Source organism: Phyllostomus discolor, chromosome 6, assembly GCF_004126475.2.
Source record: "Phyllostomus discolor isolate MPI-MPIP mPhyDis1 chromosome 6, mPhyDis1.pri.v3, whole genome shotgun sequence".
Lineage (NCBI taxonomy): Eukaryota > Metazoa > Chordata > Mammalia > Chiroptera > Phyllostomidae > Phyllostomus > Phyllostomus discolor.
The window spans coordinates 171,233,717-171,258,618 of record NC_040908.2 but is presented as its reverse complement, the minus strand read 5'-3'; the positions used below and the strand labels follow the sequence as shown (position 1 = coordinate 171,258,618).

The 24,902-nt window shown below is 67.4% G+C and overlaps 4 protein-coding genes across 4 annotated transcripts; 1 reads left to right on the top strand and 3 right to left on the bottom strand.

The window, feature by feature from the left end:
* Positions 1-37: 37 nt before the first annotated feature.
* IRF7 (interferon regulatory factor 7) lies at positions 38-3,092 on the bottom strand. The gene is made up of 10 exons (XM_028515126.2): positions 3,001-3,092; positions 2,510-2,783; positions 2,270-2,432; positions 1,964-2,174; positions 1,658-1,716; positions 1,350-1,566; positions 1,099-1,188; positions 532-1,014; positions 323-441; positions 38-237 (listed from the first exon to the last, which is right to left on the bottom strand). Exons 2-10 carry the CDS (start codon positions 2,527-2,529, stop codon positions 55-57), a joined length of 1,545 nt encoding a protein of 514 aa, XP_028370927.1. The 5' UTR covers positions 2,530-2,783; positions 3,001-3,092; the 3' UTR covers positions 38-54.
* A 637-nt stretch (positions 3,093-3,729) lies between these two features.
* Positions 3,730-9,998, bottom strand: CDHR5 (cadherin related family member 5). Its single transcript, XM_036029877.1, has 15 exons — positions 9,866-9,998; positions 9,601-9,776; positions 9,223-9,273; positions 8,129-8,221; positions 7,953-8,054; positions 7,756-7,866; positions 7,486-7,656; positions 6,858-6,948; positions 6,587-6,690; positions 6,285-6,485; positions 6,081-6,194; positions 5,920-6,004; positions 5,290-5,808; positions 4,577-4,776; positions 3,730-4,283 (listed from the first exon to the last, which is right to left on the bottom strand). The coding sequence occupies exons 1-15, from the start codon at positions 9,936-9,938 to the stop codon at positions 3,819-3,821; spliced, it is 2,556 nt and encodes an 851-aa protein (XP_035885770.1). The 5' UTR covers positions 9,939-9,998; the 3' UTR covers positions 3,730-3,818.
* A 1,173-nt stretch (positions 9,999-11,171) lies between these two features.
* Positions 11,172-12,542, bottom strand: SCT (secretin). The gene is made up of 4 exons (XM_028515129.2): positions 12,024-12,542; positions 11,826-11,927; positions 11,584-11,676; positions 11,172-11,381 (listed from the first exon to the last, which is right to left on the bottom strand). Exons 1-4 carry the CDS (start codon positions 12,101-12,103, stop codon positions 11,264-11,266), a joined length of 393 nt encoding a protein of 130 aa, XP_028370930.1. The 5' UTR covers positions 12,104-12,542; the 3' UTR covers positions 11,172-11,263.
* Positions 12,543-21,566: 9,024 nt separating this feature from the next.
* On the top strand, positions 21,567-24,286 carry DRD4 (dopamine receptor D4). Its single transcript, XM_028515130.2, has 4 exons — positions 21,567-21,933; positions 23,206-23,318; positions 23,420-23,865; positions 23,958-24,286. The coding sequence occupies exons 1-4, from the start codon at positions 21,646-21,648 to the stop codon at positions 24,179-24,181; spliced, it is 1,071 nt and encodes a 356-aa protein (XP_028370931.1). The 5' UTR covers positions 21,567-21,645; the 3' UTR covers positions 24,182-24,286.
* Positions 24,287-24,902: the final 616 nt, after the last annotated feature.

Genomic DNA, 24,902 nt, shown 5'->3' with positions numbered 1-24,902 from the left:
GCCCCGCCCTGAGCCCCCCCAAAACAGGAGACCAGCACCAGTTCTTGGTCCTCTTTATTGCATCGGGGAGGGGCCCAGCCCGGCCTGCTCTGTCTGCTCGAAGTCCATCAGGAGTTGCTCCAGTTCCTCAAACAGGTTGAAGCTGGACAGGCAGAGGTCCAGGCTGCTGCTGTCCAGGGAGGACACGCCTTCCCGCTGGGCGCCCTCCAGGTACACGCGGCACAGCCAGGGCTCCAGCTGCAGGGGCACACGGTGAGCTGGGCCGGGCCGGACCGGGGCAGCAGGCACCACCCCCCACCCCCACCCGGGCCCCGGGCCTCACCTTCACCAGGACCAGGCTCTTCTCCTTGGGCCTCCCGGTCGACAGGTCCTGCCCAAAGCCCAGGTAGATGGTGTAGTGTGGGGATCCCTGGCGCCGGCGAGCCCGGAATTCCAGCAGCTCTGCAGGGGGTGGCTCTGGTGAGGGCGGGGCGGGGCGGGCCCGGGGGGGGGGGGGGGGTCGGCCCCAGGACCGCACCGCACATCACTGACCCCTGAAGAAGGTGCTGAAGTCGAAGATGGGGGTGTCGCGGTTCCTCTGCAGCAGGCGGGCGGGGCTGGAGGGGCTGTCCGAGGCCAGGGGGCCGCCCACCTCCCAGTAGACTTTGCACTTGCCCCCACGCCGGGCCCACAGCTCCGACCCCCGCAGGTCGAGCTGCAGGCCCGGGGCCACGTGCTGCAGCAGCGTCTCCGTGTACTGCAGCTGCTTCTGGTCCGGCAGCTCCGCGGGGCTGGGGAAGGCCACCAGCTGTGGCGCCGAGGCCCGGGTGGCCGGGTCCGGCGTCCCGTACAGGAGCACGCAGCTCGGGTGCCCCAGCACCTGCTGCAGCACCGTCCGGCCCTTGTACAGGATGGTCACGTGCAGGGCGCCCGGGCCAAGCTCCGCGTGGGGCTGCAGCACTGGGCAGGGGGGCCCCACCACTGGGGCGCAGGGCTCTGCCTCCAGAGGGCGCTGCCAGGTCTCGGGGGCTGGGCCTGTGGCGGGAGGAAGGCCTGAGCTGCCACCTGGTCCCCCAGCCCCTGCCCCTCCCCCTCCATGCAGCCCCCAGCTCCTCTCACCTGTCACCTGGGCCTGGAACTGGGACCCGGGGCTGGGGGCCGCCTGCACAGCCGGCTGAAGGCACATCTCCTGGGCAGGGAGCTCTGCACCTGAGAGCGAGGACCAGGAGCACTGCACTGTCTCGGCCTGGCCGCACCCGCCCCCCGGGCTCGGCTGTGCTGCGCTCCCCTCCCCTCCCCTCCCCTCCCCTCCCCTCCCCGGGCGCAGAGCCCTCCAGGGCAGAGCTCCCCCGTGCAACGCAGCCCCTCACCAGAAACCTCCGGGGGGCCTGGGTCTGCCCCCTGCACAGCGTCCAGCAGCTGCTGCCCCAGGCAGCTCTGCTGCAGGGCCTGGAGCAGGAGGTCCTCCGCACAGTCCGCCGGGCCCGGGAGGGGGCGAGGGGCGCAGGGCACGGGGCTCGGCCCCGCTGGCCTGGGCCCCAGGCTCTCAGCAGCGCCTCCGGCGGGGCACAGACCCAGCAGCGCAGCCTGCAGGGGAGAACGGTGCCGGCATAAGCAGCCCCCAGCCCAGCGAGGGGGCAGCCCCCACCCCGCAGCTGGGAGGGCAGAGCAGCCTTACCCCCATGGGCGGGGCGTCTTCAAGGGCTTTGTCCTCCCTCTGGCTGGTGCCCGGACCTTCTCGGAGAAGTGGGAGGGGGCAGCAAGGGCGCGTGAGGCACCACGCCGGTCACGGCCCCCTCCCCCAGTCCCAACAGGTCCCTTCAGCTCCCTCCCCCGCACGCCCCTCCCACCTGGCTCCAGCTTCTCCCGCACGAGGGAGTCTCTAACACCAGGGAGCCCAGCAGACCCCCCGGAAGGCACCACGCCCCAGCACCCTGCGCTGCGCCACCCCTCGGCCCCGACCTGCGGCTCCCCGGCCGCTCACCTCTGCGCTCCAGGGCAGACCGGAGGGCAAACACCTTGTGCGGGTCGGTGGGGTCTCCGGAGTTGTCCTGCAGCATGACGAACCGCTTCGTGCTGTCCAGGGCGCAGCGGAAGTTGGTCTTCCAGCTGGCCCGGAGCGGGCCCTCGGCAGCCGCTGGCGGGTCTCCCGTGCCCCCCCTGGGCGGCCACCTGCCGCGGGCCACGGCCCAGGCCTGGGGAGGGAAGCGGAGGGTGTGGGCCTGGGGGGACGGGCCCAGCTGACCCGCCCCCCCCCCACCCCCCCCACCCCCGCTGGCTGGGGTCCTACCCTGAAGATGCGGGAATCCGCCTCGCCCAGGTCCTTGCGCGCAAAGTGTTTCCAGGGCACTCGAAAGAGCGTGCGGGCCCCGTTCAGCCACCGCAGCCCCTCGTAGCGGCCGCTGCTGACCTCACCCAGAAGCCAGTCCGCGAAAAGCACGCGCGGGGTCCCCCTGCGGGTGGAGCAGCCAGTGGGTCAGGGCGCCGGGCACAGCGGGCGGGCCGGCGAAGGCAGGCAGCAGGCTCTCACCTCTCAGGGTCGGCGGCCATGGTAGTCAGCTGGGGCGGGGGTAGGTAGCTCCGGGGCGCCACAGAAGCGCGGCCAGGTGTCAACGTGGCCCAGTCGTTACAGGCGTTGGGGTCACAGACGCGGGGCGAGGGCTTATAGCCAGCCACAACGTTGCCCAGGTGTGGATTCCTTGGCAAAGGTGGCGATGGGTGTGAGTACAGATGTGGCAGCGCGCACACGTGAAGTCACAGGTGTTGAGCCAGAGTCCGGGCCTGGGGGGTGCGCGGGCCGGACCCTGCAGAGACAGGACAGGAAGCCGCTGGGGGGCCTGGCGCCGGGAAAGCGAAACCGCGAAGCAGCGAGTCGCGGGAAAACGAAACCTAATCCTCCACTCCCAGGAGGCTGGCGCATCCCCGTTCCGACCAACCCCCCCGCCCTTGCCGGCGACCCCCGCCTCCGTCTCGAACCAGGAGCTGCCTCTCCGGCTCCGCGTGGGCAGGGGTCCTGCGTACCTGGAACCGGAGCCGCCGGCGCGGGAAGTTTGCTTTCGCGGAGGAGCCGGGAACCGGCGGTTTTATGCTGGGACTACCAGGGGCGGGGCGGGGCGGGGGCGGGGCGCCGCGGATCCCAGGTGCAGCCGAGGGGGTCACGTGCTGCGGCGGTCTGTGCGGGGCGGGTTGCCGGGTGCGCGCAGTGTGAGCCCCGGGGCGCGTCCAGGCTCTCCGGTGAGGGTGCGCACGCCGGCAGGGCGGTCGCGGAGGGGCGGCCGGCGTGGCTGATCCCACCCGCCATCCCCCACCCTTGGTCCGACCACTGCTCGGGACTCCCGTCCCACTGGGCGGCGTCCCACCCCTTTCCACAGGCCAAGCGCCTGGGTGTTTCCTGCCCTCACTGGACCCCACAGGGACGCAGGCTGTGCCCCCGGAAGGTCCGCGCGCTGTGCTCTCTGAATGCTCTGGAGGGTGGCTCCGGGTGAGGGAGCTCCTGAGCCTCCCCCAGGCCGACAACGTCCGAGTCGGGTCGGGAGGGGGCCCCAGGGCAGGCGCCCTCCTCCAGCCGCGGTTGCCCGGGGAGAGGATCCTCCCGCCGCCAGCTGGTCCTCTCCCGTCGCCAGCTGGCCGGCCCGGGAAGCCCCGCGGCAGGTGGTTTACGGAAGCAGCGCCCGAGAGCCCAGTGGAGGGATCGCCCAGCCCGCCCCGACTCGCGCGCAGCCCGCGACGCGTCATTGGAGATTCGGAACCGTCACTTTATTCTGCGCTGCGCGGGGCGGGGGTGGGGAGAAAGGGTTGGGGGCGGCGCGGCTGCCGGGTTCCTGCTCCGCTGGGGGGCGCTAGATGTAGGTGGAGTCGTGGGTGGACGTGTAGGGGGGGTCGCCCAGGTACGAGGCTCCGTCGCCTTCGTCGCCGCTACCCTCGCTGCCCGAGTGGCTGGCCCGGTCCGCATCCGAGGTGGGCGCGTTCAGCACCACCACGTCGGCTTCCGCCCCGATGTTCTCGCCGAACCACACGGCCTTGTAGCCGCCCTCCGGCCGCCGCTCCTTGGTCAGGATGGACCGCACGCCCGCGGGTCCGCCCTCGTCCCGGGCAACCGCAGGGGACTCGGGGATGGGGCTGGGGGACGCAGGGGCGGGCAGCGTGGGCAATGGGGGCGCGGGCGGCTCGGGCGTCAGAGGCTCGGCCGACACTTCCGCCGGGACCTCAGCCTGGGTGTGGGTGGGCGGGGTGCTGGGGGCGGGCGCCCAGTTGGCCTCTCCGTCGTCCGCGAGGAAGGTCTTGTTGTCAAAGCCCTGGAGCTCCTGGGGAGGGGCGGGGAGCCCAGGTGTCCACGGGGACCTCCGAGCTTGGACACTGATGGCCCCCAGCCCTGCCCTGCTCTCTGCACACCGCCCCCCACCAGGCCCTCCCCACCCTTCCACTCTGTAGTCTGCACCCCACCCTCCTCACCCCTGCCCTCCAGCCCCGGCTGGCTCCAGGCCTCCAACCTGCTGCCTCTGCCCCACCCTGCCACTACTGTCCCTGCCCTCACATCCCACCTCCGCCTCTCCGCTTCCGTCCCTCTCCCGCCCTGTCCCCTCGGCCAGGGCCTCACCGGCGCCTTGCTGGAGCAGCACCGCAGCTGGGGGCCGTAGTGCTTGTGGACCAGGACCACCAGCGCGATGATGGCCAGCAGCAGCAGCGCGCCCAGCACCCCGCCCAGGGCCGCCATCTCCGTCACAGAGAAGCGCCGGTCATCCGCGTGGCTGCCACCCGGAGGGACCCCGCCAGTACCTCCTCCAGTCCCAGGGGAGCCTGCAGGTCACACCGCGGCTCACTGTCGGCTCAGCATCCAGCTCCCTGCCTGTGCCGGGCTCAGGCCCCCCGGGAGCTCTCTGGCCAGCGCCTCCTGAGCTGGACTGCCCCCCGGGGGCTGTGTGCACCCCAGGATGTTGCAGGGAGGGAGGGGGACGGCCCGGTGGGGCAGGTATCTGACACCACAGGATGGGAGGTGAGGGCAGTGCCAGGGCCAGTGGCTTGGGTGGTCTGGGAACGGTGGGCTTCATTGCACCCCAAATCTGGCCTCTGGCCCACCCTCGATGCACTTCCAGTTTACCTCATTGGGCCCCCCAGGACCTGTCTGTCTCCCCCAGACCAGGGCACCCCCCCCTACATTTCACAGTCAGCAGGGGGGTGCCCTGCTCTGCCATGACTCCAAGGCCACCCAGTGTCATGCGCCAAAGAGCAGGAGGGTGGCTTCAGGGCCAGTGGGGTGCTGCCCCAGGACGGGGGGTCCTCTGGGCCCGTGGGGTGCCATCTGAGAGGTACCTGGGTTCGGGGTCTGTGTTGAGTTCCCAATGGGCGAGGCTGATGAGGGGGAGGTGCTGGTTCCCTCACCGGAGGGCCCCCCAGGTGTGGACCAGGTGGGTGGCCTCAGGGTTGTGCCTGTGGGGGGGTGTGAGCCAGGGGACCCCCCAGAGACGGTCGTGGAGGGTCCCTGAGAAGGCCCGGGGGGCCTGGGGGATTCTGAAGTGGAGCTGTTTGTGGGGGGACGTGGGCCAGGGGACCCCCCAGCGACGGTCGTGGAGGGTCCCTGGGAAGGCCCGGGGGGCCTGGGGGATTCTGAAGTGGAGCTGTTTGTGGGGGGACGTGGGCCAGGGGACCCCCCAGCGACGGTCGTGGAGGGTCCCTGGGAAGGCGTGGGGGGGCGCGGGCCAGCAGTCCCCCCAGCGACGGTCGTGGAGGGTCCCTGGGAAGGCCCGGTGGGGCTGGGGGCTTCTGAAGTAGAGCTGCCTGTGGGCCGGGTTGTTCTTCCAGTCCCTGGGGGTGTGGGGGAGCCTGGGGGGCCTGGGGACCAGGACATGGCTCGGGCTCGCCTCTGTCGCCCGCACGCCCGAGACCAGAAGCCCTCCCTCCCGAGGGTCTCCCAGCCCCCCCCCCCCCCCGCCGGAGGCTCACCTGTGGGGGTGGGTGGCTGCTCGGTGACTTGGATCTCCAGGACGGTGGCCGCCCTGCCTGACGTCACCGTGTTGGTGGCCTCCACCTGGGGCGGGAAGGGGCTCGTCCCTCTCAGGTCCCTCTCTGAGCCCCGCCCCTGGGAGAGGCTGCCGGCCCCTCACCTCTGCGTAGAAGACCCCGGCCTGCAGCAGCTGGGCGGCCGTCAGCACCTCCTCCCCGTGCATTCGGAAGTTGGAGTTGTTGGTGACTCGGTAGGTGATGGCTGAGTTGAGGTCCTACACAGAGACCGCCCCAGTGGGCCCTGGGCCCAGGCTGCCCCTGGGACCCCCAACCCCACCCCAGACCGGGGGCCAGGCGGTGCCTACTGGGAACTCGGGGTCCTGGGCCCAGATCCTCAGAGGCTGGGAGGGGGCGGCTGCGTCCTTGACCGCCGTGCCCACACCGGAGCCCACAGCCACGGTGCCGCGGTACAGGCTCTGAGGGAAGCGAGGCAGGCTCCCCGAGGCGTCCCGGGCCTCCACGGTGACCTGGGTCATCGAGTAGCGGGCGCGGTCCTCCTGCTCGCCCTGGCGGGAGGGAAGTGGCCGTGACCAGCGGGTCCTTGAAGGGAGAGCCCCGCAGCCTGAGGCTCAGGAAGGGGCCTTGGAGACCTGGCCAGGGGGCACACCTTGACCAGCAGAAGGAAGGTCTGGGGGCTGGAGACGTTCTTGGTCATGGTAAGGTTGCCCGATTCGGCGCCGATGGCGAAAGTGTCGTCCTCGTTCCCCTGCCCTGGGAGGATGGCGGGAGGGCTTGGCCTTGACCCCCCAGAGGCAGGAGGACCAGGGTCCCAGCGGGCTCTGCCCAAGTGGCAGGTCCCCTGGGGTCTCCTCGCCCATGGTGGGGGCGGCCTAGGGCCTGGGGGTCATGCAGGAGGAGCTGGGCTGGCCCCCACTCACGTCTCACGAGGCTGTAGATGATGCGCTGGTTGATGCCCCGGTCCCCGTCCACGGCATAGATGGGCCCAGGCCACAGGATGAGGGGGGACGGCTGTGGGGACCCAGAGAGGAGGGGGTCCGCGCGGGCCGGCGTGAGGCCCCAGCTCGGCCCCTCCCGGTGGCCTGAGTGCCCAGTGGGCCTGCTGTGCAGCTGGGCCCCCCTCCCGCTCCTCGGGACCCGTTGGAATGAGATGCTTTGTCCGAGGACACCGGGCTGTTGTGAATGTCTCAGAAGGTGGCGCCGCTGGGGACGGGGCAGCTCCCGGGGAGAGGTCTGGACCCCTGCCCTCTGGCGTGGGGTGTGGGGAGGTCCCTCGTGACAAGAGCGGGGACAAGCAGCCCCGGGGCCCCGCCCCCCCCCCCAGGGTCCCAGCCCACCGCAGCCACCCTCCTCTCTCTCGAACTCCAGGGGCGCCTGCTCCCCACCCAGGGGCACGGGGTTGGGGACATGGTTCTGCAAAGCAGCGCCCACATTCGTTTAAAAATCCCAGCCGCACGCGGCCCCACCCTCGGCAGGCACCCACCCTGAGCCTCCCCCGGCCCTGACCCCGGCTCTGGCCTTGGCCCTGCCCAGCCCAGGCCCCGGTACCAGTCTGTGGCCTGTGGGGATGGCCCCTCGGTACTGGGCCGGGAGGCAGAAGTGAGGCTCTTCGTAGACACAAGGCAGGAACCAGGGGGGCTGCAGGTCGGCGGGCTGCACCTCCAGGACCAGCGTGGCCGTGGCCGTGTGGCTAGGCACCACATCCTCCTCCTGAGTGTCCTGCAACCCCAGGGCCCTGACCGTCAGCCTGGGAGCTGGGCGGCTCCGGCGGGGACCCCAGGGGCCCAGACTCGGCTTCGGGGGCCGCGGCCTGCTCACCCGGACCAGCAGCCGGAAGGTCATGTTCTGGTGTTGGTCGAAGTCCAGGGGCCGGTCCAGCCGCAGGGCGGGCAGGTTCACACCCACCAAGGAGAACAAGTCCCTGGCACCCTGGAGAGATGGGGCCGAGCTGAGACCCGGGAGGGTGCGGGGAGGACGGGGCGCCCCAGAGTGGGGCCGGGGATGGCCTTGCTGACCGGGGTCACTTCCTGCAGGGTGTAGAACAGGATGTCATCTTTGTCCAGGTCCTCGGCCTGCAGCTCCGTCTCCGGGATGACAGTGGTGTTCACTTTGGTGTCCTGGGGGCGGAGGGGGGTTGGTCTGGCCGTCCCGGGGTCAGGCCCCGCCGGCCCTCTGCGCCCCACACGCTCACCTCGGGCACCTTCTGGACCTTGACCTCGAAGGGGAACCTGGGCGGGTTGTCATTGACGTCCAGCACAATGACGAGCACCTTCTGCTGGGTCACCTGGGGGGACCGGGGGCGGTCAGCCTCCTCCCCGCGGTCCCCCCAGCGCCGCTCTGCTCAGGTCCGGCTCAGCCGCAGGACCAGGCTATCTGCTCCGGCGGGGCCACGGAGCAGCAGAGCGGCCGTGAGACTGACCGTGGAGAGGAGCAGCGCCTGCTGAGGGCCCGCCCGCCAGACCGCAGGCGAGGGCCGCGCCGGACAAGCCTCGGTCCTCCTGCCTGAATCTCAGGAAAAGTGGGGGCAGAGGGGGGCCTGGGTGGGGAGACTCGGGGAGACACCGGCCCAGAGCCCCGCCCGCTCTGGTGGGCGGCTGTGGCGGAGTCCGTGACCCCAGGGCAGCGGGCGCCGCCCAGGGTGCTGATGTCGCCAGGGAGACATCCCTCGAGCAAGAGGTGTCCTCACCTTCGGAGACGCCCTGAGACGCGTGGGGGGGACTCGGTGCTGCCCGCCCGGGGTGCCCGCGGGCTGGGGACCAGAGGGGCGTGGCTCGCGGTGGCCGAGGCGCGGGGCGGCCACACCTCCATGCGTCTGCTCTCTCCCCCCTGGAAGGCACCTCAGGGGCGGGGGGGGGGGGTGTGTGTGGGGCGAGGGGCGGCACCAGACACCCCCCCCAGGGCGCACTGGGCTTGGACTCGGAGAAACCGGCCCAGGAGTTCTAGGCAGACACTCGGGGAAGGTGAGGCCGAGGGCGCAGTGAGTGGAGCCGTCGGAAGGTTCCAGAAAGGAGATGCTGGCGGCCAAGACCCGCGAGGGGGTGCACGGCAAGGCTCTCGCGTCAGGCAGAGCCGACGGCCTTGCCGACGAAGGAGATGGGGACCCCGGGAAGGGGGACGGGGGACGGCGGCACCCTGTCTCAGGGCGGTCTGGCCGGAGGGCGTGTGGGTGTTGCCCACTCGGGCAACACCTGAGAAGTGCCCTCAGGTGAGGTCGCTGGGGAGGGGCTCTGACCGCACAGGGTCAGCGGAGGGGCCCCCAGGCGGGCGGCGCGGGGTCGGACTCACCACAGTGCCCCCTCGTCGGCACTCCAGGTGGGCCTCCAGCACCGAGTTCTCCTGCGGGGGGGCGGGGGCGCGGGGGAGAGTCAGGGGTCCCCTGCCCAGCGGGCCGCAGCACCCGCCAGGGTCTTGGGCGAGGGAGGGGCAGGCGCTCGCCCGGGGCCCCGGCGTCTGCGCCGAGTCCAGAGGGGACAGGGCCCCGGGCAGCTTGGTCCTCCCACACCCCGGTCCCCTCAGGTCTGCCCTCGGCCAGGCCTTGGGGCCCGAGAGGGGTCAGTCGCTGCCTGGGGGAGGGGCACGGGGCCCTTCTCCACGTGGGTCCCGGGGAGGGCCAGCCCCCTCCGTCCGCCAGGCCCCCCGGCCCCCCAGGCCTGCCGTCCGAACCTCGTAGTCGGGAGTCACGTTGAGAAACAGCTGGGTCCCCTCGATGCGGAACGCGAAGGGGGTGGACGAGGGCGCGAGGGTCACCTGCTGGCCCTCGGGGAGGAAGATGTCCACCAGGGGCTGGGTATAGTTCTTGTTCTCCTCGACTTCCACGACGTTCGTGCTCACGGAGCAGGCTGGAGAGTGGGGGGGTCGGGGGGGTTGGTCAGCGCCTCCCAGCCCGCCTCCCCCAGCCGCCCCCCCACCCCCCGCCCCAGCCACGCACCCTGCGCCTCGGCGCCGCCCGGGAGCAGCAGCAGCAGGGCCCCAGCCCCCAGGAGCAGGGCCCAAGCCCCCATCTCGGGGCGGCGGGAGGATCGCAGCCGGCCCGGCGTCCAGCGTCCAACTGCCTTCCGGGCCTCCGACTGCCTTCCGGGCCTCCCAGCAGCCGGCCTGCCCTGTCTCCGCCGGCGCGACCTTCGCCCCTGCCGGCACCGCCCCGCTTTATGGCCCTTTACGTGGGACTGGCCTCCGGCAAGGGGGCTCCCGCGGGCCGCGGGCCAAGCACCCGGCCTGTGCGTGCAGGACAGGAGCCGGGTCACGTGCAGGGGCCCCACCCACAGGCGCCGACGCCCTGGGCCTGGGGTGGGCGGTGCCCGAGGGAGGACAGGGGTTGTGGGCCCTTTGGGGCGCTGCGGGGACAGGCAGAGGGGGCTGGGAGGGCCGGCCACCGGCTTCCGTGTGTCCTGCCGCCCCCACAGCCACCGCCCCCCCCCCCGCTGCTGGCAGGGTCGTCTCAGGGTGACTTTGGAGGCAGCGCCTGGGGCTCAGACCCAGGCTCCCCTCTGGCCGCCTGCTCTCGCCACACCCCCCACCTCTGTCGGGAAGGACCGGCTGTCTGAGTCCTGGGGACACGCCCGCCAGCCCCAGGAGCAGGCCGGCTCCCTCCAGGTGGAGGCGGCACTGTCACAGAGATGACGGTGCTTCAGGGAACCCTGGGCTGCCAGGAGGGGGGGGCTCTGGTGCGAGGCAGTGGGGTGATGCTGGCCCCCCTGCCCTGCCCTGGCCCAAGCCCACATCTATAGGGGAGGCCACCGGGTGGGTCAGAAGGGACGGAGGGGCTAAGCACGGTGCCTGACCTCCTGCTGTCCCTGCACTGTGGCCCCTGCAGCCCCCAGTACCCCCTGGGGCATCCTCGGTGGCCAGGCCTCAGCTGGTCAAGCTGCTGCCCGAGACCGCACGACCTGGACGGGGAGCCAGGGTTCCTGGCCTCCTGGACGTCCCCTCCCCAGCTGCTGCCTGGTCCAGCCCATCCTGGGCCTCCTCACCTCCTCAGACCTGCCCGACCCTCTGAGCCCCTGCTGAGTGGGTGACAGGGGGGGTGGGCGGGGCCCAGGGAAGGCCAGTCAACAGGACAAGAGGTGGCCCTGATGCCGGAGATAAGGGATCGGAGAGGGGAGGCTCCCACTGGCTTCCAAGGTTTAAAGGGCAGCTGGGTGTGGCCTTGGGTGGACACCGTGGACGGCCCCTCGCCCTCTGCCCAGCTGCCTCGGTGGTACCAGGATGACACACACACGGGACTCATCAGGCCAGGGTCTGAGTTCTTCCTTTATTGGTGCCCAGGGCAACCCCGCCCCCGCCCCGCCCAGGCTCCCCGGGTCCATGGAGGGGCGCCGCTGTGTCCTCAGGGGTTCCTGGGGGTCTCGGCAGGCACGGCGGGGTCTGGAGCCACGAATGCGGCCCTCGGTCCTCGAGGCAGCCAGGGAGACCAGGCCTGGTCTAGGGGGGACCCCGGAGGTGCCCTGCAGAGAGAGACAGGTCAGGGGCTGGGGTCTGAAGACCCAGACCCGCCCGCCTCCCGGCTGGCCCAGTTTTGCCCCCCAGGCCCCTGGGCCACCGCCTGTCCAATTCCTGGTCCTGGCCCAGGGTGCCTCCCCCGGACCCCAGGGGACCGGCGGAAGGGTCTGGGGAGGAGCTCTGGGGGGCACGGCAGGGGTTGCTCACCAGGCCCGCAGGGCTGGCGTGTTGGACCACAGCAGGCAGACGGGGCCCTCAGGGGGCTGGGACCCGGAGGTGCGGTTCTCCGTGTCCTGCTCGCTGCCCCCCACCCCAAATCAGAATGAGTCCTGGAGCTGGGGGTGGAGACTGCTGAGGCGAGGGGCCCCGCATGCCAGACCGTCCCCCTCCGTGCGCCCCCCCCGCAGCGCGGGGAGCTCCCTCCTCGCAGGCGCAGCCCCCGCGCTCACCTGCGCTTCCCCACCAGGCTCTGGAGCAGCCGCTGCAGCCGGGCGCTCTCCCGCAGGCGGCTGAGCTCGCTGGTGAACGTCCCGTCCGAGTGTCGCGGGGCCCTGCGGAGGGGGAGGGGTGGCGGGGCGGCGGGCGCGTGAGGGCCGGGCGGGGGCGGGCGCGGGGCCGCGAGGGTGGGCGGGGGCGGCGCGGCTCACCTGCCGGGCGCGGGGCGCGGGGCGCAGCCCCGGAGCAGCGGCGTCAGCAGCAGCATTAGCAGCAGGGCCCGGGGGGCCATGGTGGGCGCGCCGGGGGTGCTGAGATCTGCTGCCGCGGCTCGAGCCCCGCGCGGCCCTTATAGCGGCTCCCGGGGTGGGGGGCGGGCCGGGGGCGTCCGCACCGCCCCGGCTCCGCGCAGACCGGGTAGCGCCCCATCGATCCGCAGGAAGGTCAGGGCCGCCCCCCCATCTGTCGTCCCGGCTGGCCGCCCGCCCCCCTGTCCCGACGACTTGGCGCCCCAGGGCTGGCCGGGGCGCTTGGGGGGAGGGGGGGCCGCCTGTGCAAGGCGTCGGAGCGTCGGCTCCCAGGGCTCGGAGCCTCCGAGGTGGGCTCGGGGTCGGGGTCCCGGCCAGGCCACAGGTGAGGCGCCCCGAGGCCGGCGGGTGGTGCGGGGGGCGACCTGCGGTGGAGACGCCCAAAGACGGGGTGGTGGGGGGGAGAAGCCGGGTCCCCGGGGCTGGACCGGCAGGGGGCTAGGCGGGCGAGTGAAGGCGCGAACTAGCAGTCCTGCTGAACCTCGCAGAGGTTCCGAATACGCCCGGTGGACTTCTTCCGGAGCCGCTTCGGGCGGAAATTTGGGCCGAAAGACGGAGCCCCGCCCGCGGCCTCCCCTGGGCCCGGCGCCTCCCGCGGCGCCGCGCTGCCCACGGCGGATGGGCCCGGATCGACACGCGGCCGCTGAGCCCGCAGCAGGCGCGCGGGCCCCTCCGGCTGCCGCCCGCTCTGCGGGGCCGGGCACACGTGACCCGGCACGTGTCCCCCGCTGCAGTCTCACTGGACCAGCCCCCCCCCCCGCCCCCCCCGCCGGACCCCTGTGCGCTCCACCTGCTCAGCCCGCCCCTCCCCCTCCCGCAGCTACCGTGAGCTTTTTGCTGTTTGCAGTTTTGCCTTCTCCAGAGCGTCGTGGGGGTGCAGCGGACCCTCCGCGGCCTGGCCAGGCTGCTCCTCCCACTCAGGAACATGCGTTCACGTTCCCCCCCACGCTTTTCACGACCCGGTAGCTCATGTCTTTTCGGCCCTGAATTCACAGGCCGCCGTCTGGATGGACCACAGCTTGTCCATCCGTCACCCGCCCCCCGCCCGGGGCACGTCTGGTCCCTTCCCAGCTTTGTGGTCAGGAATAAGCCGCCGTCACCACCGCGTGCGGGTTTTTGTGTGGGCGAGGACGTCGCGTTCAGCCCCTCCAGGTCCGTGCCAAGGGGCACCGCGGCTGGCTGCCACAGGGAGAGCGAGATGGGTCCTGGGAGAGCCCTCCAAGCCGTCTCCCTCGGGGGCTGCCCCGCCGCACTCCCAGCCCCAGTGGGTGAGCTTCCTGCAGCTCCGGGCCCCCCCCCCAGCGCCTGCCGGGGTCTGCGCTCTGGACGCGAGTCACCCCAGAGGGCGCGCTGCGGAGCCTCCCTGCTGCTTGCTTTACCCGTGTGTTCAAACGGCTGCTGGGACTTGTTCTCTCGCCGACGTGGCCGGTTAAATTCCAAACTTGTACACCGTTGACCGATTCGACACACTCACGAGAACGTCTCTGGTACTAACTTGACCCGTTGACTTTCTCAGCACCGCCTCCTCCGAGTAAACAGGCAGGTCTTCATAAGGGACACCTGATTTTTTAACAGATTTTATTTATTTTAAAGATTTTATTTATTTATTTTTTTAGAGAGGGAAGGGAGGGAGAAAGAGAGAGAGACATCAATGTGAGGTTGCTGGGGGCCATGACCTGCAACCCAGGCATGTACCCTGACTGGGAATCGAACCTGCGACACTTTGGTTCGCAGCCCGTGCTCAATCCACTGAGCTATGCCAGCCAGGGTCTGATTTTATTTATTGTTAAAGAGAAGGAAGGGAGGGAGAAAAACATCAGTGTGTGGCTGCCTCTTGTGCGCCCCCCACTAGGGACCTGGCCCTCAACCCAGGCAGGTGCCCTGACTGGGAATCGAACCGGGGACCCTTTGGTTCACAGGCCTGCACACAATCCACTGAGCCTCACCAGCCAGGCAACAGCTACCTATTTTTTAAAACAATTCAGCTGTGGTAAGGTTGGCTTTAAAAATTCACACACAGTGAAGTCCGTATACAGTGAAAACCGGATTCTGGCAGATGGACAGATGTGTGTGGGCACCACCGTGGCCGGGAAACAGGACACTCTCTCCCCCAGAGCACTCCCTCCGGCTGCCCCCTGTGGTCACAGCCGCGGCTGGGCAACCTGGGTCACACGTGCACGAGGTCGCAGGCAGTCACTACCGAGAGGCACAGGTGGGGGCTGAGGCCAAGGGGGGGCTATGTCCTGTGCGTCCCTGTCACTTGGTTCTGTACCTGCTTCATCTCACCGGAAGGGCTGTCACCCACTGTCCCTGCCGCTGAGGTTTTCCTGCGTCCTCGCCAACGCGCAGCTGTGCGGGCACCGCGGTGGCGCCATCCAGGCTCTCCTGTGCCCCGAGGGGCGACTGGGACCCGGAAGGAGATGAGCTGCAGGGTCCTGGGCAGCCCTCCCCTCCCCTCCCAGGGGGAACACCACTTGGACTCAGCGGACAGACAAACGACAGGGACAGGCTGCCACTCACAGCCCACGGACGCCGGCAAGCCGGCCCCACTCCCCGGGCTGCCCAGGATGGCCGCCGGCTGGGTCCGCCTCTGTGGACCCTTCTTCAGACCGGGCTGCCGAGGCTCCGTCGGGGTCCTGGTGCCGCCAGTTCAGCGTCCGGGGTTCTGCGAAGAAGACACGTCGCCCGTCTCTCCAGCGTAGACTGCGGGAGGAAACTCTGCACAGCCAAGGCTCTCGTCGGCTGCCTCGTCCCGAGTGGGCAAAGCTCGGGGGGTACTCTCCTCGCCTTTTCTGCCTCAGCCAAGATCTGAACGTCCAGTCAAGTTCCTCCCGTCTACTCTTCGTTCTAGATCAGGGCGTGGCGGGGGGCACGGAGAGAACCCTCTCTCTGCACCCGGGGGTGACCACTGCGCCCTTCCAGCCTTGCAGCAGCCACGGGCTGCGGCCCAGCCCGGCTGGAGGCCGGGGACCATCGGGGACGCTTTCAGGGCGTGAGCCCGGCCACACGGTAGCCTGGTGACCTCACTGTGACCTTAGCGGCACCCCGCTTAGGACTAGAGAAAGAAAAACCCCGTGCGTAGCATGACCGAGAATTTCAAACATACGGGAGTAGACGGAACAGCATCATGAACTCACCTTCAATCGTTTATGACCGATCTTATCTACTCCATCTACTTCCTCTGTTTTTTTCAGAATTGATTTTGGAGCAGATGGCGGAAATTGTACTATTTCATCTGCAAGGACACACTCTACATCTCGGAGAGATAAGGACTGTCGGCTGAGGGGCCCCCGACCCCTGACGAGCCCCCAAGGGCCCCTGTTGGTCAGGAATGCTGAGTCACTGAGCCCCAGCGAGGAGGAGCCCAGCTGGGGGGGGGGGTGCAGGGCGGGCGTACAGGCGTCCGCGGGGCTTGGGGCTGAGGCTCGCCTGCTTTGGGGGGGGCCTTCCCGAGCGGGGGCCCGGCGGGCACGGCTGTGGGCTCAGGGCGACAAGTCCGAACATGAACCCGGCGACACGTCCGTGTTTCTGATGCTTTTGCCTCTTGCCTAAGACGACACGTGGCGAGTGGAGGGGCCGCTGGGGCCCTGCCTCCGGAGCCGCAGTCTCGTGGGCCCCGGACACAGGCTGGGGGCCCGTGGTGCCCGTGGTGCCCGTGGTGCCTGTGGTGCTCATGACGCTGGAAGGACTTTGGCTCCTCTTTTCCCAGATCGGTCTGGTTTTGTGGGTTCCTTACCGCTTCACGGGAATTGTGGGATTGGCTGTTTCATTTTTTAAAAAAAGAAGCTGTGAGGGTTTCGACAGTGAGTGTCCAACATTGGGGCAGGTGCAGCGAGAAGTTGTCGGTCCGCGGGTCCGTGGACACTGGGCCCCTTGGCCGGGTCGTCTTCTTCTTCATTTTATTTTATTTTATTTATTTATTTTCAGAGAGGGAAGGGAGGGAAATAGAGAGACAGAGAGAGAGAGAAACATCCATGTGCGGTTGCTGGGGGCCGTGGCCTGCAACCCAGGCCTGTGCCCTGACTGGGGATCCAACCGGTGACCCTTTGGTTTGCAGGCCGGTGCTCAATCCACTGAGCCACACCAGCTGGGCTGAATGATTTCCTTAACTTGATTTTTTGACTGTTCATTGCTAATGTACAGAAATGTAACTGACTTCTACATGTCCGCTGATACTCTGCAACTTCGCTGACGGTGTTTGTTAGCTCTGACAGGTTTTGTGGCTTTGCAGTCTGTCTGCGCGTGAGAGCGCCTGCAAGCAGAAACAGCTTTCCTTCCTCCTTTCCACCTGCGGATCCTCTTCTTTCTTTCCTTCGTGCCTCCTGCCGGGACCGGGACTCTCGGGGCCTGCGGACTGGAGTGCCGAGATCGGGCCGGCTCGTCTGCCCCTGACCCTGGAGGGAAGCACCGGCTGGTGCCCGAGGGGCGTCGGCCACGTGTCCCGTCGGCCCCGGGCTCTCCACACGTGACCTTTATTACACGAGGGAGTTGCTCTCTAGTCTTCGCTTACTGAGGGTTTTTTTTCTATCATGAAAGTGTTGGGTTTTGTCAAATGTCTTTTCTGCTCCTGTGGAGACAGCGTCATGGGCTCCCCCTCCGCTCCGTCCAGGGGCCTGGCCTCGGGGTTGGTTGGTGGGGTCAGCCCCCTGCCCGTCCCCCTCGGTGTCGGCGCCCGCCCTCTCTCGGAGGCTGCCGGGCACGGCGGCTCCGGTCTGCGCCTGGGTTTGTGTCTGGATCCCTAAGGGACTTTGATCGGGAGTTCTCCCTCGTGCTGTCGTCACTGTTGAGATTTTGTTTTTTTAGTTCTCAACCGAGGACATGTTTATTGATTCTATTCTATTTTATTTTTTAATTTGTTATTGATTATGCTATTACAGCTGTCCCATTTACCCCCCTTTGTTCCCCGCCACCCTGCACACCCCCTCCCACCCACATTTCCTCCCTTTAATTTGTGTCCATGGGTCATACATATAAGTTCTTTGGCTTCTCCATTTCATACACTATTCTTACCTCCCCCCTGTTTGTTTTCTCCCTACTATCTATACTTCTTATTCTCTGTACCTTTCCCCGCTCTCTGCTCCTCCCACTCCCCTGTTGCTAACCCTCCATGTGATCTCCATTTCTGTGGTTCTGTCCCTGTTCTAGTTGTTTGGTCAGTTTGTTCTTGTTTTAGGTTCAGTTGTTAATAACTGTGAGTTTGTTGTCATTTTACTGTTCATATTTTTATCTTCTTTTTCTTAGATAAATACCTTTAACAATTCATAAAATAAGGGTCTTGGTGATGATGAACTCCTTTAACTTGACCTTATCTGGGAAGCACTTTATCTGCCCTCCCATTGTAAATGATAGCTTTGCTGGATAGAGTCATCTTGGATGTAGGTCCTTGTCTTTCATGACTTGGAATACTTCTTTCCAGCCCCTTCTTGACTGCAAGGTCTCTTTGGAGAAGTCAGCTGACAGTCTGATGGGAACTCCTTTGTAGGTAACTGTCCCCTGATCTCCTGCTGCTTCTAGGATTCTCTCCTTCTCTTTCATCTTGGCTAATGTAATGATGATGTGCCTTGGTGTGTGCTTCCTTGGGTCCAACTTCTGTGGGACTCTCTGAGCTTCCTGGACTTCCTGGAAGTCTGTTTCCTTTGCCAGATTGGGGAAGTTCTCCTTCATTAGTTTTTCAAATAAGTTTCTAATTTCTTGCTCTTCCTCTTTCCCTTCTGGCACCCCTATGATTCGGATGTTGGAACGTTTAAGGTTGTCCCATAGGTTCGGAAGCCTCTGCTCACTCTTTTGAATCCTTGTTTCTTCATTTTGTTCTGGTTGGATGTTTCTTTCTTCCTTCTGGTCCACACTGTTGATTTGAGTCCCAGTTTCCTTTCCTTCAGTGTTGGTTCCCTGTACATTTTCCTTTATTTCACATAGCGTAGCCCTAATTTTTTCATCTAATTTGTGATCATATTCAACCAATCCTGTGAGCATCCTGGTTACCAGTGTTTGGAACTGTGTATCTGATAGGTTGGCTATCTCTTCATCGCTTAGTTGTATTTTTTCTGGAGCTTTGATCTGTTCTTTCATTTGGGCCATACTTTTTTTTTTGTCTGCTTGTGTACTAAGGGGCGGAGTCTTAGGTGTTCGCTGGGGCGGGGCAACCGACGACGCTGCGTTGTGACGCTGTACGTGGGGCAGGTCCGAGAGGGAACAATGGCGCTTGCTCCGCTCTCTGCCTGTTTTTGGTCACGTCCCTCGCTTCCCACAAGCAAACTGGGCCCTTCCAGTGCCGATTCCCGGGTGGGTGAGCTTGTGTACGTTCTAGGACCCTGTGGGTCTCCCCAACGACCTCTCCTGTGAGGCTGGGAGTTTCTCCTGCTGCCGCCTCACCCCCCACGGGTGTTTTCAGTCAGAGGTTTGAGAATTTATTTCCCCGAGCTGGGGCCCTGGGTTGTGGGTCTGTCTTGCTCCCCAGTTGTTCCTCCCGGTTTATCTGCACACGGATGTGGGACCGCACAGTCCGCAATCCCCTGCCTCACTGTGTCCGCCAGCCGCCGCCTGGCCGGGAGTCCTCTCCGGCCGGCTGCCCGTCTCCGCCCCTCCTGCCATCCTACCATTGGGTGAGTGTTTCTTCTCTAACTCCTTGGTTGCCGGACTTCCATACAGTTTGATTCTCTGTCAGTTCTGGTTGGTTTTTGTTTTTAAATTTGTTGTTACCCTCCTTTTGGTTGTGTGAGGAGGCACAGCGTGTCTGTCTATGCCTCCATCTTGGCCGGAAGTCAAAAGAATCTGTTTATTGATTGTAGAGAGAGAGGAAGGGGGAGGGGGAGAAAGGGAGAGGGAGAGAGAGAGAGAGAGAGAGAGAGAGAGGGAGAGAGAGCGCGCCTTGTATCCGTGCCCCGACTGGGGGTTGCACCTGAAACCTAGGGATGTGCCCTGGCCAGGGATTGAACTTGCAACCTTTTTGGTTCACACGACAGTCCAACCAACTGAGCCACCAGGCCAGGGCTCATTACTCTTGAATTTTCAAAGTCCTCTATGTATTTTGTATACAGCTCATTTGCTAGAATTTTCTAGCGAATGTGGCGGGAAGTTTTTAATTTTAAGGAAGTTCCATTTATCTGTTTTTTTTTAAGTTTATAAATCATGCTTTTAAAAAAAGATTTTATTTTTTTTTAGAGAGAGGGGAGGGAGAAAGAGAGGGAGAGAAACATCAGTGTGTGGTGGCCTCTTGAGCGTCCCCAACTGGGGACCTGGCCCCCAACCCAGGCACGTGCCCTAACTGGGAATCGAACCGGTGACTCTGTGGTTCACTGGCCGGCCTGCTGAGCCACACCAGCCAGGGCGGTAAATCCGGTTTTTGGTATCACATCTAAAAATCTCTTTGCTTAAGTCCTGGTCACAAAGGTTTTCTTCCAAAAGTTGCATAGTTTTAGGCTCATATTCAAATCCGTGATTCATCTCGAGTTTGTTTTCAAATAAGGCGTGAGGGCTAGGTCAGGGGTTCTGGGGCGGGGGGTACATCTGGAAGTCGAACAGCGAGGTTCTAAGTAATCCACGGGTCCCCGAGGAGGTTTCAGGGGTGTGAAAAGCATCTCCCCCTGAACGTAGCTGAAAACACCGAAGCGTGTGGGACATGTCTCGGGGGAAACTCGTAGCCTGGAAGCTCCGTTAGCAGAAAGGACCTCCAGTGAGTGGCCCTAAGGAATGAGGGCAGGGCCCTGGCCAGCGAAGCCCAGTGGGCGGGAGTGTCGCCCCACAGACCCCATAGACGAAACGGCACGGGTTCGGTTCTCAGCTGGGGCGCATGCCTGGGGTGCAGGTTCGGCCCAGTCAGGGCCTGTCGGGGAAGCCATCGGTCACTTCCCTTCCTCTTTCTCTCACAAACAAAGGGAACTAGGAAAGGCACATTAAGCACCAACCGAGCAGAAGAAAGGCAACAATCAAGATGAGAGTAGATACCGATGAAACTGAAAACAAACCCGTAAAAAAAAAAAGAAAAACCCATAAAACCAAAAGCCGTTCCTCTGGAAAGATCCACAAGGTGGATAAGCCTCGAGCCAGACTGGCGGAGCGTGAAGGGCAGGAGGCAGCCCACAGGCGTGCGGACCAAGCGGCCGGGGGCGGCGTCCCCGGAGACCTTGCAGGGGTGACAGTGGCGAGGGACGTCGCGCACAGCGCCAGGCCCGACTCCGGAAACCGCGGCACACACACTGGCTCCTGGGGAGACGGCGGGCTCCGTGGGTAAAGCCTGAGCAGCCAAGGGGAGCCCGGGCTCCGGGGGGCCACGCTGGGAGCTCCCTGGGGCACTTCGGGGAGAGCTCCTCTCCAGGCCCCGGAGTCCGCCCCAGGCAGCGGGAGGGAGGGGAGCGGTTCCTGGCTTGTGCCTGAAGCCAGCACGCCTCCGGCCGGCCCCCAAGCCCGGGGCCGCAGAGCCCTGCCAGCTGCAGGGGGCGGCCTTGCCTGCCTGCCTGCCTGAGGGACCCAGACGGGCACAGGGAGCCCCAGGGGCGGGGGGCGGGGGGGGAGAGGGTTCTCACTGGGGCTTTGCTTTTCTCTGCGGCCAGCCCACTGAGCTGCCGGAGTGCTTCTACCCTCCCCGCCCCGACTCAGGTCACCTGGAGGGGGGGAGGCCGGGGGAGGCTGAGGGGTCGGCACCGTTTCCAGGGTCCCAGTCCCAGCCGGGGGGTGGGGGGGCGGCGCACGCTTGCTCAGGGCCACAGGCTCCGAGGTGATGGAGCGGGACGGGGGCTGAACCACTCAGTGGGCTCCTTGGAGGATGGAGGGTCAGACGGAGGGTCAGGGTGGTCCCAGGCACCCGGCAGAGGCTGCTTCCTGGAATGGGGTGCAGCCTGCAGTCGTGGGGGATGCACCAGGGTGCGCAGGGCTGGGCTCTGAGGGGCGGAGGAGGGAGGGGTGGGATGGGCCTCCTGCCTGGGGCACTAGGGATCCTCTGGGGCCCGAGGGGGGGTGTCTGAGAACCCAGGGCCCGGGGTGGAGCCAGGGCTCCCCGCGTCAGGTCTCTCCGTGTCTGGAGGACCGGCCTGAGAAGTAAGTCTTCCCACGCCACGTGGACAGGGTGGAGTGAGACCCGGCCCCGTCAATGCCTCCAGGCGCCTCCAGGAGTGTCCCTGGAGAGGCCCAGCTTGGGCGCATATAGGGACCCGGTGATCTCCGCGCTGGCGTGGGTGCTTGCGCGCCTCGGGGTGTGGTGCGGCCGACCTTCCACCTCCGTGGCTTTCTCTGCGCGCAGACCCAGGACACCCCCGCCAACCCGGAGCCGGGCCGCCCCTGCCAACCACCCTGCTCACCTCGCATCTCATTTGGCCGTTGCATTGTTCCGCCTGGCGGTCCCCTCAGCGCAAAAGTCTAAGTTGGGCAGATACAGGGTGACCCTGGAGCGCCCGGGGCCAGTAGAGCTGGGGCGGATCAGGAGGGACCGAGGCCTGACCGGGGCGTGCCCGAGGGGCGGGGTTCCCGAGTTCCGGCCTGGGCGCTGTCCGCGGTGCTGAGCGCCCTCAGGGGCGCGCGGGGCCGGGGCGCCATGGGGAATCGCAGTGCCACGGATGCTGGAGAGCTGTTGGCGGGGCGCGGGCCCGATGCGGACAGAGGTGCGGGGGCGCCGGCGGGGCTGGCGGGGCCGGGGGCGGCGGCGGCGCTGGTGGGGGGCGTGCTGCTCATTGGCGCGGTGCTCGCGGGGAACTCGCTGGTGTGCGTGAGCGTGGCGGCCGAGCGCGCCCTGCAGACTCCCACCAACTACTTCATTTTGAGCCTGGCGGCCGCGGACCTGCTCCTCGCCCTGCTCGTGCTGCCGCTCTTCGTCTACTCCGAGGTGAGCACCGCCGTGGCTGCGGGGGCGCAGCACGACCCGGCCCCTGGCCTTCCCAGGAACCCCAGCTGGGCGCTGCTCCTGGTGCCCCCCTGAGCCCACCCCACTCCCATCTCGGACCCATCTGCCCGCCTTGCTGTCTGTCTGCTCTTCTTCTGTCCCTCCCTGCTCTCCCTCCCTGTAGCATCTGCTACCCAAGAGGTGCCTCTGTCCTTCAAGCCAGGGACCCCGCAAACAGGAGACCTTGGCAGTCCAGCCACCTACCCACCGCCCTGAGCTGGGTCGGCTCCCCAGGGCAGCCAGCTGGACAGGCAGGCAGACTCAGGCTCACCCCGGCTGGCTCCCCCGGGCACTGGGACACACACACATGGCTGCCCAGGCCCCAGCCACGCGTGACCAGGAACACGCACCAGCACTCACTCGCACAGAGGCAGCCCACAGTGGGGGGTGGGGGGCAGTGAAGGGCAGAGGGGGGGCGGCGGCTGTGGGTCCAGAGCCCCTGAGGAGAACCGGGGCCCGGAGCCTCCGCTCCGGACCAAGTCTGGCGCCCAGGTGGGTCCCCCTGGGTGCCGGCTCGGTCTTCTCGGCGGTTGGGGCAGAGAAAAGCTGCTTAGCGCAGGGCCGGGGACGCCCTGCCCTGGACGGGGTGGGGGCGGGGGGGAGGCTTGTGTCTCCAACGTGGTGGCCGCAGTGGCTGAGTCGGGGGGGGAGGGGGGGCCGGGGCGGAGGCCGGCAGGGCAAGGGCACGCGTGACCTTCTGTCCCCTGCCCTGGAGCAGCGGGCGGACGTCACGGCGACGGCCTTAAGCCCCTAATCGTCCCGAATCAGCGGGAGGAGATTTACGGGGGGGGGGAGGGGGCAGCTGCCCGCTCGGGCGCGGGTCACGGTGCTGAGACCCGTGTGCCGTCACCTCATTCCCCTCTGGACGGCGACAAGCGGGCCGTCACCCGCCTCGCTTTCCGGGGGTGGGCACAGAGGCGCAGCCGCCGGGCCAGTCCCGGGCGGGGATGGAGTTTGAGCAGAGGGGCTGGCTCTCCGCTGTGCTCTGAGGAGGAGGGGGTGGCAGGGACCCCCGGTACCCTGCACCCCACATCACCAGAGATCAGGGTCCTCGCGCCACGGTGCCCCCGCCGCCCCCAGGCCTTCCCGGCTCTGACAGGAGGAGGCCCGGGAGTGGGCGGTGGGCTGCTGGCCTGGGCCCGGCTGGGCCAGCCGGGTCGCCGGGCTTGCGTCTCCAGCCCCCTGTTGCTGTCCCGCCCGGTTCCGGTGGCCCAGGTCCAGGGTGGCGTGTGGCGGCTGAGCCCCGGCCTCTGCGACACGCTCATGGCCATGGACGTCATGCTGTGCACCGCCTCCATCTTCAACCTGTGCGCCATCAGCGTGGACAGGTGGGCCGCGCAGCACGGGCCTGTCCATCCTCGCCCGGCCCCGCCCCCTGCTCCCGCCCCTTCCGCCCCAGGTACCACCGCCCTCACTGCGCTCCCCGCAGGTTCGTGGCCGTGGCCGTGCCCCTGAGCTACAACCGCCAGGGCCGGGGCGGGCGTCAGCTGCTGCTCATCGGCGCCACGTGGCTACTGTCGGCAGCGGTGGCCGCGCCCGTGCTGTGCGGCCTCAACGACGCGCGCGGCCGCGACCCCGCCGTGTGCCGCCTGGAGGACCGGGACTACGTGGTCTACTCGTCCCTGTGCTCCTTCTTCCTGCCCTGCCCGCTCATGCTGCTGCTCTACTGGGCCACGTTCCGGGGCCTGCGGCGCTGGCAGGCCGCGCGCCGCACGAAACTGCGCTGCCGCGCGCCCCGCCGGCCCAGCGGCCCCGGCCCACCGCCGCCCCCTGCCGACGCCGGCCCGGCCCAGCCCCCGCCGCCGGCCCCAAGGAGGCGCGCCGAGATCCCCGGCCGGGAGCGCAAGGCCATGAGGGTCCTGCCCATGGTGGTCGGTGGGTACCCACGCGCCCGCGGACAGGAGGGCGGCAGCGCCGGGCCTGGGTGCCCTGGGCCGCGGCTCACGCCTCCCCCTCCCCTGCCACAGGGGCCTTCCTGGTCTGCTGGACGCCCTTCTTCGTGGTGCACATCACGCGGGCCCTGTGTCCCGCCTGCGTGGTGCCCCCGCGGCTGGTCAGCGCCGTCACCTGGCTGGGCTACCTTAACAGCGCCCTGAACCCGGTCATCTACACGGCCTTCAACGCCGAGTTCCGCGGCGTCTTCCGCAAGGCCCTGCGCCGCTGCCGCTGCGGCTGTCGCTGCCGCCGCTGAGCAGAGGCCCCACCCCGCCGCCCCTTGGAGGGGGGTGATAGCCCCACCTATCCAGTGGATTCCGCCCTAAGTACCCACGCAGAAGGTTCCGAGGGGGCACGGGGAAGGGGCCAAGGTGGGGGGTGTGACTGCCCGAGGGGAGCCCAGGCCCCTACCAACCCCCACGAGGTCAGCTAACCCCTTCCTTCGAGGAAGCGCAGGGGACAGGCCCCACAGGCTGGCTCCTGGCTCAGGGCGACGCCGGAAGGGCACCTGCGCCCTGGGGCCCCCCACAGTGGCTCCCACCCTCCCCCAGAGCCCCCCTCCACTCCTGGGCACCAGCTGTGGCCCCCGGCCCCTGGGCTTCCTCCCCTCCATCCCTGGGCTGCCGTCCCCTCTGCCGGTGGGAGGCAGGGACACGTCAGCCTGCAGGCACTGAGGCTGGGGTCAGAGGTCAGGGCCCTCCCAGACCGAGGACCAGCGGAGGTGGCCCCCACCGGTCTCTGGAAAACACAGCTGAGCTGACCCCACGGAGGCAGACTCCTTCGCCCCCCAGGGCACGAGGCCGCCCTCAGCGGATAGGCCGCCAGGGTGCAGGAGGCAGGGCAGGGCCACCCAAGCTGCCCCTCTTGCTGGGGCCGCCCCCCGCACCCCCAGGAAGACCGGATCTCCAGGTCGCCAGTTGGGTTCCCAGTTGGGGCACATGCCTAGTTCCTGGGCCAGGTCCCCAGTTGGGTCCAGA

What these genes read in the sequence shown, in the direction of transcription:
- IRF7 (XM_028515126.2), bottom strand. Translation starts at nt 2,529, where the DNA reads ATGGCCGCCGACCCTGAGAG. An exon ending in AAGACGCCCCGCCCATGGGG is followed by an intron (nt 1,567 to 1,657) that starts GTAAGGCTGCTC and finishes TCTCCCCTGCAG; the next exon opens with GCTGCGCTGCTGGGTCTGTG. An exon ending in CTTCAGCACCTTCTTCAGGG is followed by an intron (nt 442 to 531) that starts GTCAGTGATGTG and finishes CACCCCCTGCAG; the next exon opens with AGCTGCTGGAATTCCGGGCT.
- CDHR5 (XM_036029877.1), bottom strand. Translation starts at nt 9,938, where the DNA reads ATGGGGGCTTGGGCCCTGCTCCTGGGGGCTGGGGCCCTGCTGCTGCTG. An exon ending in GGGCGGCGCCGAGGCGCAGG is followed by an intron (nt 9,777 to 9,865) that starts GTGCGTGGCTGG and finishes CCCACTCTCCAG; the next exon opens with CCTGCTCCGTGAGCACGAAC. An exon ending in CCCAGGACCCCGAGTTCCCA is followed by an intron (nt 6,195 to 6,284) that starts GTAGGCACCGCC and finishes GTCTCTGTGTAG; the next exon opens with GACCTCAACTCAGCCATCAC.
- DRD4 (XM_028515130.2), top strand. Translation starts at nt 21,646, where the DNA reads ATGGGGAATCGCAGTGCCACGGATGCTGGAGAGCTGTTGGCGGGGCGC. An exon ending in TGCGCCATCAGCGTGGACAG is followed by an intron (nt 23,319 to 23,419) that starts GTGGGCCGCGCA and finishes CGCTCCCCGCAG; the next exon opens with GTTCGTGGCCGTGGCCGTGC. An exon ending in GGTCCTGCCCATGGTGGTCG is followed by an intron (nt 23,866 to 23,957) that starts GTGGGTACCCAC and finishes CCCCTGCCACAG; the next exon opens with GGGCCTTCCTGGTCTGCTGG.
- SCT (XM_028515129.2), bottom strand. Translation starts at nt 12,103, where the DNA reads ATGGCCCCCCGGGCCCTGCTGCTAATGCTGCTGCTGACGCCGCTGCTC. An exon ending in AGCCTGGTGGGGAAGCGCAG is followed by an intron (nt 11,677 to 11,825) that starts GTGAGCGCGGGG and finishes GGTGGGGGGCAG; the next exon opens with CGAGCAGGACACGGAGAACC. An exon ending in ACGCCAGCCCTGCGGGCCTG is followed by an intron (nt 11,382 to 11,583) that starts GTGAGCAACCCC and finishes CTCTCTCTGCAG; the next exon opens with GGCACCTCCGGGGTCCCCCC.